Below are 16,146 nucleotides of genomic sequence, written 5' to 3'. Positions count from 1 at the left end.
CAATTGTGTAATTCACTGACTAAATATGGTATTGGATTTATTCTAAAAGGTCTTCAACTTAAAGTATCACTGTCATCAAAACTGCATATATATATATATATACCGGTATATATATATTTTATGTTTATCAAATGATCTGTTGTAACATAAACAGTATAATACTAGTACAGTGTATGTGATTGCAACAAACATTACTGGTACATATGATATATAGAAGATAATATTTGGTAATCGTAGTCCTAAATAACTATTAAAAATAGCTAGTAAAAAATATGTTTGTTGCAATCACATACACTGTACTAGTATTATACTGTTTATGTTACAACAGATCATTTGATAAACATAAAATATATATAGTTATTTAGGACTACGATTACCAAATATTATCTTCTATATATCATATTTATCAGTCCGAGCAGCGTTTATTTATTTATAAACTACTATTACTGGTACATAGACTTTTTTTGCCACATGAGATGTACATGTACCTTGGAAAATAAAAGATGTGATGTAATGAAGTTTATTTCCTTGTATTTTATTAGTTCACCACGAAGAGAGCCATCACCAGATACAGCAAGAACTGTAGAAGAAGACAGCGCTGGAATTACAGGGGAGCCTGAACCTATGACTGAAAAGCAAATGAGGGAAGCAGGCACTGTCATTGATGTATTTGGGATCCATTTGGTAAGATATTTAAATTTGAACATTTTGATGTATGTTTTTCAAACAAAAAAACCATGCTTGGTCTGAATTCCTCCTAAATTGATATGATATGACATATGGTAGCTTACTGCTGCATATTGTTTTATGATTTGAATGGCTGGAAAGCTTTTTTTTTAATATTCAAATATTAAGAAATAGTAAATGGACATAGTATGTATAACCATTGTTGAAAACATCATTTATGTAACACAGGTGTCAGGAGCATTTTCTAAAACATGGTCATACAGAGAAGATGCATTTGTGGCAATTTATAAACAGATGGAAGAAATGCCGACTGGTACGGACAAAGAAGAGTTACGTAATTTACTGCGAGCTGCGATATTTCTGATACAGAAAGGAATCAGAGACAAAGTATTTGCTGTAAGTTGAAATATTTCATTCTTGCACTGTCCAGGAATGTGATTTTTTAGTTATGCTGCTTCCTGAGAAGATGCAAGTTTTTCTCAATTCATGCATCATCATACCATCAACAATGAAACATATCAGTACAAAAACACTTTAATAAAATATTTATAACCTGTGTGCAGGAATTTGAATGCATTGATCAGTAATAGGTGTTTTGTGGTTGAACCTCAGGTATTCAATGCGGCATTGAACTTACTAAGAATGATTTTAGAAGAATGGATTCCAAAACATAAAATACCAAAACAAGATACCACCCATGCTGTTGATAAAACTCTTCCTGAGTTGCTTGCAAGGACTGGAGACACAGTGAGTAGATATCATATAATTATATAAATCTTGTTATTAAATGATAATTATGCAGTTAAATGACAGTTATGCACATCATTTGATACAAATATTTTGATTTTTTACATAAGATGTGTTTGCACTTTGGTAAAGATAGTTCAATGTGGGTAACTTGTAAAATGTTAAATTAAAAAGCACTACAAAGTTTTGCTGAGTCAAAGGTTCCATAAAATAAATTAAAGAACACATATACAGAGTGTGGCTTACCCACTCATGTAGCCATTTTGAATTTGTTTCAAAAACTGGTTTTTCAGATTTTAAATTTTTTTAGACAATTTGTGTCAAAAGCATGCTCCTAAAATCAGGTGTGTGAAGTTACTCACATTCTTTCCTTCTGTGTGAAGACTTACCTCTTTCTTGTTTATAATTCTAGGCACAGAGACTTAGAGAGACTGATATTAAATTCATTGTAGAAATGGCACAGTTTAAAGAAGTCCGATCAATGGTTCCACATACCTGTGTACAACCATTCAAGCTATCAATGGCTACTAGACTGGCTGTCAGTCGTGTGGTTATTGTGGAGAAACTGCTTAATCAACTGGGACTGGAAAAGAACAGGTTTGTTTGTTTCTTTGTTTGTAACATATTGAAATGTTCTGAGTATCTGCAACTTTGTAACATATTCATCTGCATTGCATCATGGGTGGATTTTTACAAAGAAGATATCAGCAAATGATTTTGATAATTATTTCATGCCTTATTTAGTCTGTTAAAACACAATATATAAAATAGTGGATTGGTTTTATTCTTTCCTGTATTATTTTGCAATACTTTCCAATTCAAAACATTGTAATGAAAAGTCCACCGAATCAAACAGATGTACTGAAATACTGAGAAATCATGATGTGAATTCAGCAAACCATTTTGAATTTGTCTAACTTGCCTCATGAATAGTAGATTTCAAATGCTAAAATTTAAATTTATAAAAAAAAATTACGGTCACTTCCAAAAAATGTATTAAGCTTGATGTCGGTGTGATACATGCATGGCTTCACTGTTGAAAGTATAGCTTTGGTCAGACATATAAAAAGATACATGCTTCTGTATGGCTGTAAATAGTTAGGATATTGGCAATTAGCTGCACATACCGGGAAAACAAATATATACCTTAATGGGAGGGGCATATAAATGATGGTTGTTGAGCTTCTCGTGATGCTATTTTTATGCCTTTCTGGTATTATGGTTTTGACATTAAACACTTTTGTTTCTAGTGGACTGACTGTTGACAATGTTATGAAATTCTGTGTCAACGCTTTGGACCACAATGCTGGAGAAGTAAGAGATGGAGCAGTGCGGATAATATTTGATCTGTATCGTATGCGAGGTGATGAAGTGCGTGAACATTTACCGCCAGATGAACCATCAACGCGTAAAAATACACTATACCGTCAAATATTTGAAGGTTTTGACAGAATTGATGGACGACCGACAGAAGCTGAACTCAAGGTAAAAATACAAGTTTTGTCTGCTTTTGTCTCTGGTTTGGAAATCAGGTATTTTTAACAAAATCACAAATTGTCACCAAGGCTCATTGAGGCAAAATAACACTGAATCAAGTAATTTTGGCTGCTAGAAAGTTTTTCAAATTAATAATTTAATGGTGTTCATGAGGACAACAGTTCATAAAAGTTAATGTGTCTTTTGACTCTGCTCAAATTTTCACTGTTGATGACTAACAACAATTCAAGCCATTTACCAGAATTGCTGTGTACTGGAGAACATCATCATCAAACAAATTTACAAAAACTCAGTGAACACCTAATTTTGCCTTCGAGTTGAAAAGAAACAGAAGAATTTCATTTTTGGTATTACACTGGTAACAGCTATATTTTATTCTTGCAGTCACAACAGAAAGCTGCTCAGAAAGCAGATCATGAGCGGAAACAAGCTCAGATTAACGCATTGCAGTCTGAATTACAACAATTGAAAGATTTAGCATCAACTCAAGGCAAGAAAGATGCGGATGATGAATCTAAGAGTGGGGATATTAATATTCATATCAATGTGGTATCTGGAAAAGGTATTGTGCTCTACTTACCAACTTTTACCTATTCAATATTTTTGAAAGCCATAATGTACCTACCGTATATATATTTTAAGATTCATTCATCAAGTGAATACTTGGATACATTTGCTGCTGAAATGTAAAATTGCTTATACAGCTTACATGGTCTTTTGATATTTGTATTGTAAAGCGCAGTAGTCGTTGCACTGCGCATGTGCCACATTTGTGTTGATAAACATTGATTTTCCCACAATCCAATGCGCTCTTCAAATGGAAATCACAAGTATGAGGTTTGACCTGGGAGCGACTTGCACTGATTACCGTCTGTGACTTCTTCGATACTTTCCAATAACATGAAAATTACTTAATTTAAAGCTTGGAAACATTTCAGTTCGTACTCATTGATCTGCACAACAGTCAAAGTCGCCATCTTTGTTTATATGAGACCCATATATCTCGCACATGTGCAACGACTAACGTGCTTTAAGTGGTAATTTATGTAAGGAATTGTATGTTCTATTTATACATTCTATATTCACTTGTGTTAGATGGTGCAAGCAGTCCTAATAAAAACACACGTCAGCTCCAGAATAAAGCCAAGTCCACCAAAGCATCTAGCATTGCTGATGGGTCTGAGTTTGGTGAAGATATCGATAAAATGTGCATATTCTGTAATGAGAAGAACGATGATTTTAATGAAGAAGGTCTTGATTTGCATTACTGGAAACATTGTCCAATGTTGAAACGATGCACTCACTGCAAACAGGTTTGTCACCAACATATTAATAAGATCACTCAATCTAAATATAAATGACTTGCGTAATAATGAGCTCATTTGCATAATCAAAGTCTTGATATGCATCATTTGATTTGCGTCATTTATTGTACTAGTAAAATCATTGTTGTCTCATTCTTACACAGGTTGTTGAAATTTCTGGGCTGACAGAACATCTCTTAACAGAATGTGAGAAAAGAACACAGTTTGCAAAATGTCCTCGATGTCATGAAGCAGTGGAAAAGGCCCAGCTTGACAAACATGTGCAAGAAAAAGTCTGTTCTGGTAACTGACCCCAAAATACAATTTATCTTCAGTGTCTGTATACCACCAACTTGTAGAATGTTCAATATTACAATATCTAGACTTGAACTTCAAGGAGGCATCAAAGGCAAAGATGCTTGTCTTAGTACTCTTCAAAAAATTGTTTTTCCCTATGTACTATTTTATCAAATTGGGTGTCTTCTCAACTCTGAAGTTCAAGCAATATGATATGTTCTTTCTAGCCTAGAATCGGTGACACTATGAGCCACTCTACAATATCTCATTCCCCATTCAGATTTATGCAAATGTGACACACTATTGGATGTCATAAACATCTATGTTCATTGGCTGGTTTAGGGGAATTCTGCATAATTACTGGATTTCACATGATTGACAATACATAAGATGACTGCATTCAACCAATCAAATCTATGGTCAATTGTTGCCCATGGCGAGACATACGTACATAGGCTACATTCTTTCTTTCAGTGTTACTTATGTTTTTTTAAATATGTTGTTCCCAAGTGCTATATACTAATAATCATACCAATACTTTGTAGTGGCAAGATCTAAAGATCAAGCAAACCGATGTCCGTTATGTCATATGAATATTGCGGCTGGTGAGGACGGCTGGAAGAAACATTTGATGAGTCGTGATGGTTGTAAGAATAATCCTCGCAGAGAATTAGCGTTAAAACGAGGTATGTTTAAGAACCAGGGAAACTGATATAAATTCAATTTAGTGAGCTTTTAAACTCAGTCACTATCTGACCATGTTGTTACATTCGCCAATTACATTATTTGACTCAACCTTCTGTTGTTTCATCACTCAAATGATATACCTCGCTAGTGATGTTTAGCAGGGAAGCACTACTGTATATCTCTGTTTTTCTCTCTTGTGAAATAGTGGTCAGACAATGATCACATGACATGAACATGGATTCATTCAATAAATAAATATAAAGCAGACAAGCTTACCTAAAAGTTTTTCTATGTCTGTGTCTTCACTATTGTTGTTAGGAAATATACATGTTTATTTATGCCAGACTGATGTGCACATACACAGTTTGAGTTAGTAAAATTATATTTGATGAATAAAGCTGACATTATTTCATATTTATTCTCAGCTCAAGAACAAAGAGGAAAAGCTGGTGCTGGCCGTGGCCGAGTTGGCAAAGCTGGAGCAGGTCGAGGCAGGGGTACTAGCAGAACTCCAAGGAAATAAACAAATCTCATCCTACTTAAATTCTGACATTTAATGGTATCAATTATTATACATCTAGTAACGAAAAAAATACAATTTGTTGATCCATACAAATCTGTACCAGCACTCGTTCTAAAACGTATCAGTACTCATGAACATTTGAATTTGTCCTTATATGGGGTAAACTACATCACTAATATTGACATGCTCTAGGTTATTGACGTTACATTCAAACAATTTCCTTTGTTTACATTGAACGCAGAAGCGTTATAGCGTGATGGAAATAGAATCCTGTCACTCGCGATAATGTTCACACACCACAAAACATTTTTCATTATCATTCAGAGCTAGATAATCTTCTTATTAAATTATTACTACATGCAGGAAAAAGATGTATAATAATAAGGTTATTGCGAGAATACCGCAAAGTATGCACTTAGGCAGTACAGGTCGCATCATCCTTTCTACGTGTTAGTCGTTATGACCACCAAACTGCGTTTGTGTATACTTTGCAATATCTTTGTGATAGCGTCATATTATTCACTATTCATACCATATATGGTAATCTAAATCAATTGTTTTCCATCACAAAAGTTGTCAAATATGGGGATATTTATTAACACTGTAAAAATCAACCCTTTGTACTTTTTTTTATTGCATAGACAGGGAATATGAATTGACAACAATTCTTATATTTTGGTAAAAATCTTTAAACTTCATATTCTATTCAGATCAAAAATTGTATATCACAATTAAAAATTATTTAAATTATGCTCACACAGAGTTATGAATAAATATGTACATAAATACTAGAATGATTTACCTGAATTATGTTATTATTAATTTCACATTTACAAACATTTCTTTTATGTAAATATGTACAACTTAATTTAACAGTTTTTTGAATGTATAAAATTTGATCAAAAAAAAGCACATACTGTTAACCACTTCCAAAATAGACGAATTTGTGAGAATTTCACAAATCAAGGGAATCAACAAATTCTGGAGCTGAACCATTCTTATGGTGCTTAACCTTTTCACAGCCAGACTTTCACAGCCAAATCTTTCTGCACTTTTTTTCTTACATTCTTCAATATTTCTCGAATGAACTCTAATCTTGGAGCCAACAGACAAAACTTGAGTTGATTTTCTGTTTTTACTCAAAAGTTTGAGTAAATTTTGTTCCAATCATCTGAAGAAAAGTGCAGAATATAAACAGGACTGTTTTGTGAATTTGTGATGAAAAGAAGAAACTGGTGATGAAAAGAAGAAACTGGTGGTGAAAAGCTTGAAGTTGTATTGTTTGCAAAACTTTGTTGAAAGCCCTTTTAATTTTGAGTAACTTGGACAAAAAAATCAAACCTTAAAATTATGACATTCACTAGTTTTATATTTTAATTATTATCTTATTTAAATAATTTATATTTTTTATTGTCTTCACTACAATATATCCCATCATGCATTGCTGTTCTGGATTTTAAGCTTTTTTTATCAGAACCGAATGGCTATACAGGAAACAACTCAAGAGTTTGGTGTGCATCACAGATTAATAATAAACGTAGTATAGTCCATCACAGTACAGAGAATCCAACCTGTAATTCAGTCATTCAATCATATTAAAACATAAAAAACTCAATCACAAACTGAATCTACGGAACTGCTCAATGATAAAACACAATACTTGACACAAGGCTTTAAATCTATTTTTGCTGACACTACAACTTTTAGACAAGAAGTCACATCATCATGATTGATGTCATTAAATCACAAAAATTTATACTGCCGAAGAATTTACCGGTATTTCTTGTTAGTGAACACTCTGTGCAATCCCTGGGACTCGAGCACTTCTCTTTAATGGATAAAATTGCCACACTACTATGCTTTCATTTTGCAATCAAATTATTTGAAATTTAATACATCTTTAGTTTGTTTCTGTAAAATAGCTTTATATGTTATATATTTTTTCTGTAGTATTTATTTGTTTTCTGCTTATTCTCTGCAGTACATTGAGGCATTGTTGAAAGTATGGATTGAGCATTACAAACCAAACTAAAGTCTTCTTTACAAAGCATTCATGTTATTGTATATTCTTATGCATCATGCATTAATAATTGCAATCGTTTTAATTCCTTTGACAGCAGATACTGTAAACATAGGAGTGTACTGCTAATAGAGACAACATGTACCTTCAATATAAGTGTAACCGCAGTATATTGATTATTTAGTCAATATGAACATTGTAAACTTGAATGTCATGTTTGTCAAGAATCACATGCTATATTTAAATGGTGTATCTTCAGAACATTATTCAAGAATTTTGAATGTTTCTTTGCTAATTAACATAAATTCATTCACTTCTAGTTATTCAAAGTTACAGCCATGCAAAAATATCTGATCTCGCCAATATCAATTCAGAATGGTTGCCAGCATACAGTATTTCCTTGAGGAAAATATAAAAACATAATTTCCTTGGAACAAGTTCGGTGACCAATTCCTGTTTTGTTCTTTTACAAACCAAAATGAATCAATTATTCATTAAATTCTTTGCTTTTGAATTACACATTTATAAAATTTTCTTGAACCAGGAGTGAAAGCTACCAATGAGTACATTGATTATAAATTCACTTTTTTGTTTACACACATTTGTAATACCGGTACTCCTCAGACTTTTTTCAGAGATAAAATGTAGCATTTTTGTTCTGTGAAAAAGAGACAATGAGATACTGTAAAATGACTAATTTTCACTGGGTTTAAATTTCACTGATTTACCATTTGAGGCATATTCTGTGTGTTTTAAATTCACGGTTTCGTCATTTAGATAATGTGTTCTATGCTAAATTTTACATATTCACTGGGTTTTAATTTAGCGCATTTTCCAGTCAGTGAAATAAGCTAAATTAAAACCCAGTGAATAATTACCCCCTTTACAGTAGTAGGGTCACCTATTGGATGTTGTTGTAAGTACAGATGACATTTGGTTGTGTTTTTACAACAGTAATTGGTGATATTTTTGATTTCTTGGCATGTTATAAAGCTTTAAAAATGTCATCATACCCCTATGCAGTACTACTAGATTATTATGATCAACTCAATAATGGCAGTGATTACGGTTCAGAATATTTTGTTTTGCTCAATTGATAAACTTGCCTCAAGGTAATGACTATCTTTTGTGAACTGAAAATATATTTGTTTACCTTTTGAGATTTTAAAAACATTCGTATAGAATGTATATATACACAATAAAACTATATGGGTTTGAAAACTACCACTACGTAACATAGCAACACAATTAATACCATATGATATGATTCTACTTTTACAGAAAGAAATATGAAAGCATAAACAATATTTTGGTGTTTGTGAAATTAAACTTCACTTTTATTCAAACATTCTTAATTTAATTTAATTGATGGTTTATTTACCAAAAATAGTTATGTATCAAATGTGTCTTTTTGACAAGATTGTCTTGTACCATGTTAGTCCCAAGGTCATATGTCGCTCTCAGTTGAAAATGCTACAAGTTTAGATTTAATTACCCTAGTAAAAGCAAAATAAGTCTAATGTGTTTTCTGAGGGAAAAAGAGTATTTTTTTTTCACGTCACATTTCTGTTATTTGTAGAAACCAGAAACTTATCACTAATTGATTTAGGGGAAATATTTTGTACATATTATATAGTTTAAATTCTGATTATGTCCCCCTTAATTTGATTTGTATAAATAGAAATGTTTTTATTGTTATTATTAATATTTTTGTTTTTATTGAATCTCATTTATCAGTTCTGTACATAATGTTAATAATAAAAAAAACGCCATGTTCTAATCACACTCAATAGTTTGTCATTACTAAGTAATTACTACCACTATTCAGTTAGATATCTATCTAACTTTGACAAGAGTGGGTTAATTTTATCAGAATTATCCTAACCCATACTTTTTCTTAGTTCAACCCTCTGTTGCTAGGCAATTCTGAGTAAAAGCTGAATGTATAATTCAATTCTAAATTTAACTGACTAGCTAGGGAATTTAGTGCCATTTCACTTTTCAGGGGTGCATTGTTGTTGAGTACTTTATAATATTTTTACTTGGAATTAATTTTTGTTGAAGGAACGATGTAGTAAAAATAAAATCCATCGAATATACCTTTTTCCTACATTTTACACTCAGCTTGTCAAATTCCTTTTCAGTGAAAATTAGTTACAGCTAAAATAAAGTATTTTACAGTAGTTGGTTGACAAGGTCACGTGAGTTGTGCCCTCCGTGGTGCTCCAAACCCAACACGCCTGATGTCCCCCCCCCCCCCCCACACGATTTTTTGTCGGTACCAATCAAATTGCAGGAACGTCAGATAGTGACAGCCATCAAAGAGTAACTATTCCTGGCAGAGTTTATTTGTTTGTTGACATAATGTGTGGCAAGGTGCTAGCAAACTTCCGCCCAATGTTCATCACCTTGTTTATACAGTCTATTTTCTGTTGCCGACAATGCAAACACGACTTTGATTGATGGTGTTACCATAAAGACGCAAACTTCGCAGTTTTGATCTTGCCAACGAGACATACACTATTCAGTCGGGCGTTAATAAGGTCTGATGCCGTTCGGTCGCCGAGGGCACCACTCACTCCTACATGTCAGGCTAGGTTTTAACTAGCAAAGAATATTAGTTAATTCTAGTGAGCAGCCATCTTTCTTTGATTTAGTTTCTTCTGCTTTGCCTCATATGAAGTGAAAGATCCTGCAGTTGAACACAAGCTCGACAGAATTCAGCTTTTTGTAGTACAAGTACTTTTGATTTGGTCTTGATATTGCCCAATAGTGTACGCCCTCTGTACGATTTCTTCTTGCTAGATTCTAGCAAGAATCCCAAAATATTTTAATCAGATACTTGTTCATGAGAAATTTAGCAAGAATCGAAGAATTTCTCGCTAGCTTCCTGGTAGATCCTTATTGACAATATTAAATAGTTCAGTTCAGAATCTCACTCAACTCAACATATGTCTGTGAATCGCATGTTTTGGACCCCTTTACAAAAGGAGGTATGATTGATTAATTTTTGCAACCAAGCCGATTACATCGCCACTAGTGCGACCACGTTTCCCCATTCTTGTTGGTCTGCAGCAAGGGGGCAGATGTCACCAGTAACTCCAGCTGACCTTGCATCCCTCTCAACTGCCTCCTTCCATCTTGTCGGGTTCCTTCCTCTCTTCCACCGGCTGCCTACGTCCTCTGGATTCCAATCCATCAGGGCCCTAGGTAGTTTCTCCGGCCCAATACGACATACATGTCCGAACAATCGGAGTCGCCTTTGCCGCAACCATAGGGAGACTGGTGGCTGCCCTGATGGCTGAATTTCGTACTTGATGGAATCATCATACTCCCAGGATCCTTCCGAGACACTGATTGTTAAAGGCATCCAGCTTGAGTTCTTCTGTGAGGGTGGTAGCCCACGTCTCTGCTCTGTACAGTAGTATGATGATTATCACAGCATTGTATATTAAAAGTTTAGCTTTCAGGCTGGTTTTACTTCTCCACACATTACTCAGCTTTGCAAAGGCTACTGATGCTCTACCCTTCCTCACCTGGATCTCTGTGTCCAGTTTATTGGTCATTGTGACATAAGAACCCAGGTACTTAAAACTGTCCACAGCCTCAACAGGAGTATCCTCCAGCGTGATCACTGGGTCCACATCTCCAATCCCCATAGCTTTGGTTTGGGGGCGTGAGATGGTCAGGCCAACCTCTCCGCCAGATTTCCCCCGGTTATGGAGTTATCTGTTGCCACTTACGGACTTGGATTCGAGCGAGGCGACATCATCTGCAAAATCAGAGAGATACCATCCAGGTTGGATTCCTCTGAGTGTTTGTGTTCGCCGTCTCATGCCGATGCCTGCCTGGTTGTTGTCACATGCCTTTCGGAGGACAAAGTCAATGAGAACACCAAAGGGCAGGGGTGTCACAGTGTAAGGCCTGCTTATCGCAATTGAGAGGGCCACCCACAGAACTCACACTGGACAGAGGTTCTTTTACTACTAGAATGGGGTGGACAAGACAATAGTACTGGAAATGAAATACACATACACCAAAATATCGAGTTAAAGCTCCTGGCTTTAATACCTCTCAAAATAATTACAAGAAATAAAGCACAGAAAAATACAATGAATAAAGTCACCGAAATAGGGGATTGTTTAGGGAAGTGTGCATGGTGATAACTCACAGTTCCAGGATGTAATAATGGACGACAGTCAATGGCTTCTGCAACACAACAATGAAGAAATACAGGAGTCTTGCTTGCAGAGGAATGCTGTTATTCTGGAGGGCACGGCTGGAAGCAGGATATCGCAGAGCAGTTCATACAAGTCTCACAGAATGATGGTTGTAGCCTGTATCACTTGTCACACAATATCGTAGCAGAACACACAGGAAAGCAAGTTGAAGTGACGGACACCAAGTTGAAATGATGGACACCAGGTTGAAATGATGGACGACATGCTTCAGTGTCACCACCTGGGTATCCACATGAGCCAATCAGAATGTGATCTTGCTAGCAGCTGTGTCATGTAGGCAACTCAGTAGATCATAAACATCCTTTGTTATTCAAATAACAGCACATCAGGTAGATTCCTATTCTCCTTCCAAAGTTGTAAACACCCTTTGTTATGTAAATTACAAACACATCTGGCAGATTCCACTGTCATTCCAGAGTTGAAAATATGTATGACCTGTCAATCACCTTTATGACAGTTATCACAAGGCAATGCACATCATTTCTTCCCATAATTCCATGCACACTTCCATTTGCAGGGTTTGAGGTAATATGGCAAAAAAACATAAAATAAAGGATGCTGACAAGGCGGGACCACACACATCCCTGTCTTACTCCTGTCTCAATCTTGAACCAGTCTGTTTGCTAACCATCTACAATGACGGATGCCTGGCAGTCCCTGTACACACATTGGATTAGCCGAATGTACTTGTCTGGTACTCCATGGTCCTGTAGGATATGCCACATGGAGGGTTTATGAACACTGTAAAAGGCCGCCTTGAAATCTACAAATACGGCAAGTGCTGGCAGTTGGTATTCTAAGCACTTTTCCATAAACAATCGCAGTGAGAATATCATGTCTACGCAGCCTCTACCACTTCGGAAGCCTCCCTGGTTTTCACAGAGTTTCTTCTCTTGCGGATCTCGTATCCAGTTCAGGAGGATTTTCTCAAAAACTTTGCCTGGTACAGAGAGTAGGGAGATACCTCTGTAGTTGCCACACTGAGTCCTATCTCCCTTCTTGTAGATAGTACAGATAAGGCTCTTGGTCCAGTCCTCTGGGATATTTTCTTCATTCCATACCCTAGTTATTAGCTGGTGGAGCTGGGTTACCAGAATATCTGGTCCATGCTGAAGGAGCTCAGCCGGTATCCCATCTGGTTCTGACGCCTTGTATTTCTTCAGTTGATCAACAGCCTTCTGGACTTTTCCGATTGTTGAAGGGATCAAGGGAGACCTGCGGTTCCTCTCCTATCTTCCCCAGATGGTGGAGTCTTCTGTTCGGTGGTGGACGATTTAGCAGCTCCTTGAAATAGCTCGCCCATCTTTCTTTTACTTCATCCAAAAGGAGGTAGAGATGTAATATTGATATTGTTGGCAAACTTAAACATGTATGCAATTCCAACATTCCCAATGATTTACATAAAATTAGCGGCTACACCAAACTTCATAACAAAAGTGGTGATTCCAAGATACACACTACAAAACTACGCACATTGCTTCCACCGTCATGGTCTTTGTTCTTAGTACTGGCGTCTCTTCAGCAAATTCCAACAAGCCACATTATGCAGTGTCACATGCTGTTTGTTGAAGGAAGACGATGTTTCTGGTGGCCTTGGCATAGGGCAGAAGATGCAGTAAGTTGCAGCCTCTTTCTCATAATCTTCCAGTCTTCAAGGGCGGATACAGAATTTTTTATTAATGATTTTTTTATATTATAGAAAAACAAATTGAATAAATTGTTCAACGGGGGGGGGTCCCGGACTCTAAGACCCCCTAGATCCGCCACTGGTCTTCAAGGCTAACTCACTGGACTAATCACAGAGTTATAAGCCAGAGTTCTGATGAATACCAGCATGCCCTGTGTCTGCATCAAGAATTCACACAAAGATCCAGAGTATTATGTTTCGATTGTTGCATACTTCTGATTAGCAATGTATATATGAGTAACCAAATTAATAAATCATGGGCAATGTTAAGGTGTCCATTCATTGTTGTAATTAGTGTACATTCCGTACATAGATATTCTGGTGAGGAAAGAGAACGTAGCAATGACAGAAAAAAAAACTCTAACTTATAAGGGTATGTGTATTTCTTCTACGCAAGATCCGTCTTTCGTCGATTTGTCGCAAAAGAGTACCTTACCAGATTTTTAGGGAAGTACCAATCTTTTGTTTCGTAATTTAATATTCATTTCTAGTGATTTTGGTGTTCAAGCTGCTTGTTCATTGTAACATATATCCTCAATAAACATTTGTTATGAAGTTAACAGTATCCGACTTTATATTTAGTCAAAGTTACTTTATTATATATATATATATGGTCCTGTCTTAGTATAATTGATGGGCCTCGGATTAAATTAATTGTGATTTCAAATTGTGATAGTTCTGAATTTAAATTAGTTTATTCAGTCATTTAAATACATTTCAAACGAACTAGGGCTAGGAACAAATATTATACTAATCCTTCTATCAAGGCTGCCTGCACGAATTACTTTTCTTTTTGTGCAACGTCGCTCGGTATTATTTAATTAGTTAATGTGGCATGTCATTTCATCCTTTGTAACTTAATGATAGTCAAGTATATATTTTACCTTTTTTGTAAGTAGTCCATGCTCGTTTCAGAGTGTAGTTTGTGTATCTTTGGCACACTTTTGCCGACTGCGACACATTTTGGTAAAAGGCGAGACCTAACGGTATATATACTGAATTATACCGACTGGTGGCCATTATTGTCCCAAAACACGTGCCATCGACAATTTCTCATTCAAACTACGAAATGCTACACGTAGTCAGTTAGGCAATTACTACTATATTTTGTGTATTACCTATTTCTCGAAAAAATCTGTTCAAATAGCGCGTTCGAAATAAATGTTTTACACGCGTTGTATACGTTGAATGGGACCCGTATCGAACGCGTCGCAATGACTGTAACGATTTGTGAAATCACGAAATCTTTATTGAACTTGAGGACGTAGACGGAGCACACGTGTTAAACTTTTATAACAATGAAGAAAAGTTCATATTCAGTAAGAACCAAGGGTCTCTTCACAAACAATTGTGTTTCAATAGTTACTGTGTATATGTCATTAGGACAATGGATACATATGCTGTCAGATTTCTTGAATATGAATACCGTAATAATAAACAAACTATAACAAATGTACTGCCATTTTTACCTTAGTAAAAGTGCAAACAATAAATGAACCGGTGATTATGGGGTATAATTGGATGACATTTATGTACATATCTCCATGGCAACAAGTAGGTATTTACATTGTGCAAACGTGACGTAGATAAAAAAAATAAAGTAAGTGACAGGATTGGTTACCCATGTACCAGTGTATACGACCTCAATGTGTATAGTCTTTTCATTGTGTATGTGTGTATACATGTAAAACACCGGCACTGTGAAAGTAGCCTTTTGACAACTGGATCGATTGTAGAAAAGTGATTGTATATCCGTTGTATGCTCTGAATAGAGCAGTTTTTTTATATTGTTCGTATAAACCGAAGACCGAATATACATAGAGACTCCTCGGCAGGTGAGTATAACCTGGACTACTGAACGTAAACTTGTCTACACGTGTAGTCAACGTCTGATATACCTGTATAACTCACCGACTGCATTTCAGGTAAACGTAACATTCAATGGTCATACCTAAGCGACATTTTCATTCTACGCCAGCTGATTATGTTTTCATAAATACTTTTCTCCATTTCACTATAACCCCTAGAGAGACTCAATTGTCTATGATTTCACGCTGTATTTACTATTATTGACCCTGAAAACTGATTGTTCGTGGCATTATACTTCACCCTCGCAAACACCGCCATTGCCAAGTATTCTTTGTGTATAGTATGGTAAATATTATTCTTATGACCCCGAGTTCTCATTCGGTGATTCAGGACTGGTTCACACGATCAGAGCAATCGCATAAAAGCTCTAAGTTCAGATTTATCACATGAGTTATAGGCAGCTGCTATGTCACTGTATACCTTATATAAATATCAAACTCTTTAGGAAGATTGGGAGTGATATTGTAATTTTGATAAAGAACACCGTGTGGGTACATCTTTGCCTACATGTAGGATTTACAACGACGAGTCATGGGCCCGTGTCTACTGGTAATTCATTTCTGTCAACCAACTCACACTGTTTAATC

General features: G+C 35.6%; 2 protein-coding genes across 2 annotated transcripts in view; one reads left to right on the top strand and one right to left on the bottom strand.

The window, feature by feature from the left end:
* The window catches only part of LOC100369449 (centrosomal protein of 104 kDa-like), a 29,137-nt gene extending 19,585 nt beyond the window's left edge, over positions 1–9,552 (top strand). Inside the window, exons 11-20 of the mRNA XM_006811857.3 lie at positions 543–684; positions 916–1,083; positions 1,300–1,434; positions 1,847–2,031; positions 2,685–2,919; positions 3,316–3,493; positions 4,027–4,244; positions 4,400–4,538; positions 5,078–5,218; positions 5,645–9,552. Coding sequence (XP_006811920.1) covers positions 543–684; positions 916–1,083; positions 1,300–1,434; positions 1,847–2,031; positions 2,685–2,919; positions 3,316–3,493; positions 4,027–4,244; positions 4,400–4,538; positions 5,078–5,218; positions 5,645–5,742 — 1,639 coding nt within the window. The 3' untranslated portion in view covers positions 5,743–9,552. The remainder of the gene's footprint in view (positions 1–542; positions 685–915; positions 1,084–1,299; positions 1,435–1,846; positions 2,032–2,684; positions 2,920–3,315; positions 3,494–4,026; positions 4,245–4,399; positions 4,539–5,077; positions 5,219–5,644) is intronic.
* Positions 9,553–10,787: 1,235 nt separating this feature from the next.
* Positions 10,788–11,421, bottom strand: LOC144354982 (uncharacterized). The gene is made up of 2 exons (XM_078010450.2): positions 11,259–11,421; positions 10,788–11,176 (listed from the first exon to the last, which is right to left on the bottom strand). Exons 1-2 carry the CDS (start codon positions 11,419–11,421, stop codon positions 10,788–10,790), a joined length of 552 nt encoding a protein of 183 aa, XP_077866576.2.
* Between the last annotated feature and the right edge of the window lie 4,725 nt (positions 11,422–16,146).

Source organism: Saccoglossus kowalevskii, chromosome 15 (genome assembly GCF_978046115.1).
Source record: "Saccoglossus kowalevskii chromosome 15, keSacKowa6.1, whole genome shotgun sequence".
Taxonomy (NCBI): domain Eukaryota; kingdom Metazoa; phylum Hemichordata; class Enteropneusta; family Harrimaniidae; genus Saccoglossus; species Saccoglossus kowalevskii.
This window is presented reverse-complemented; position numbering and strand designations above follow the sequence as displayed.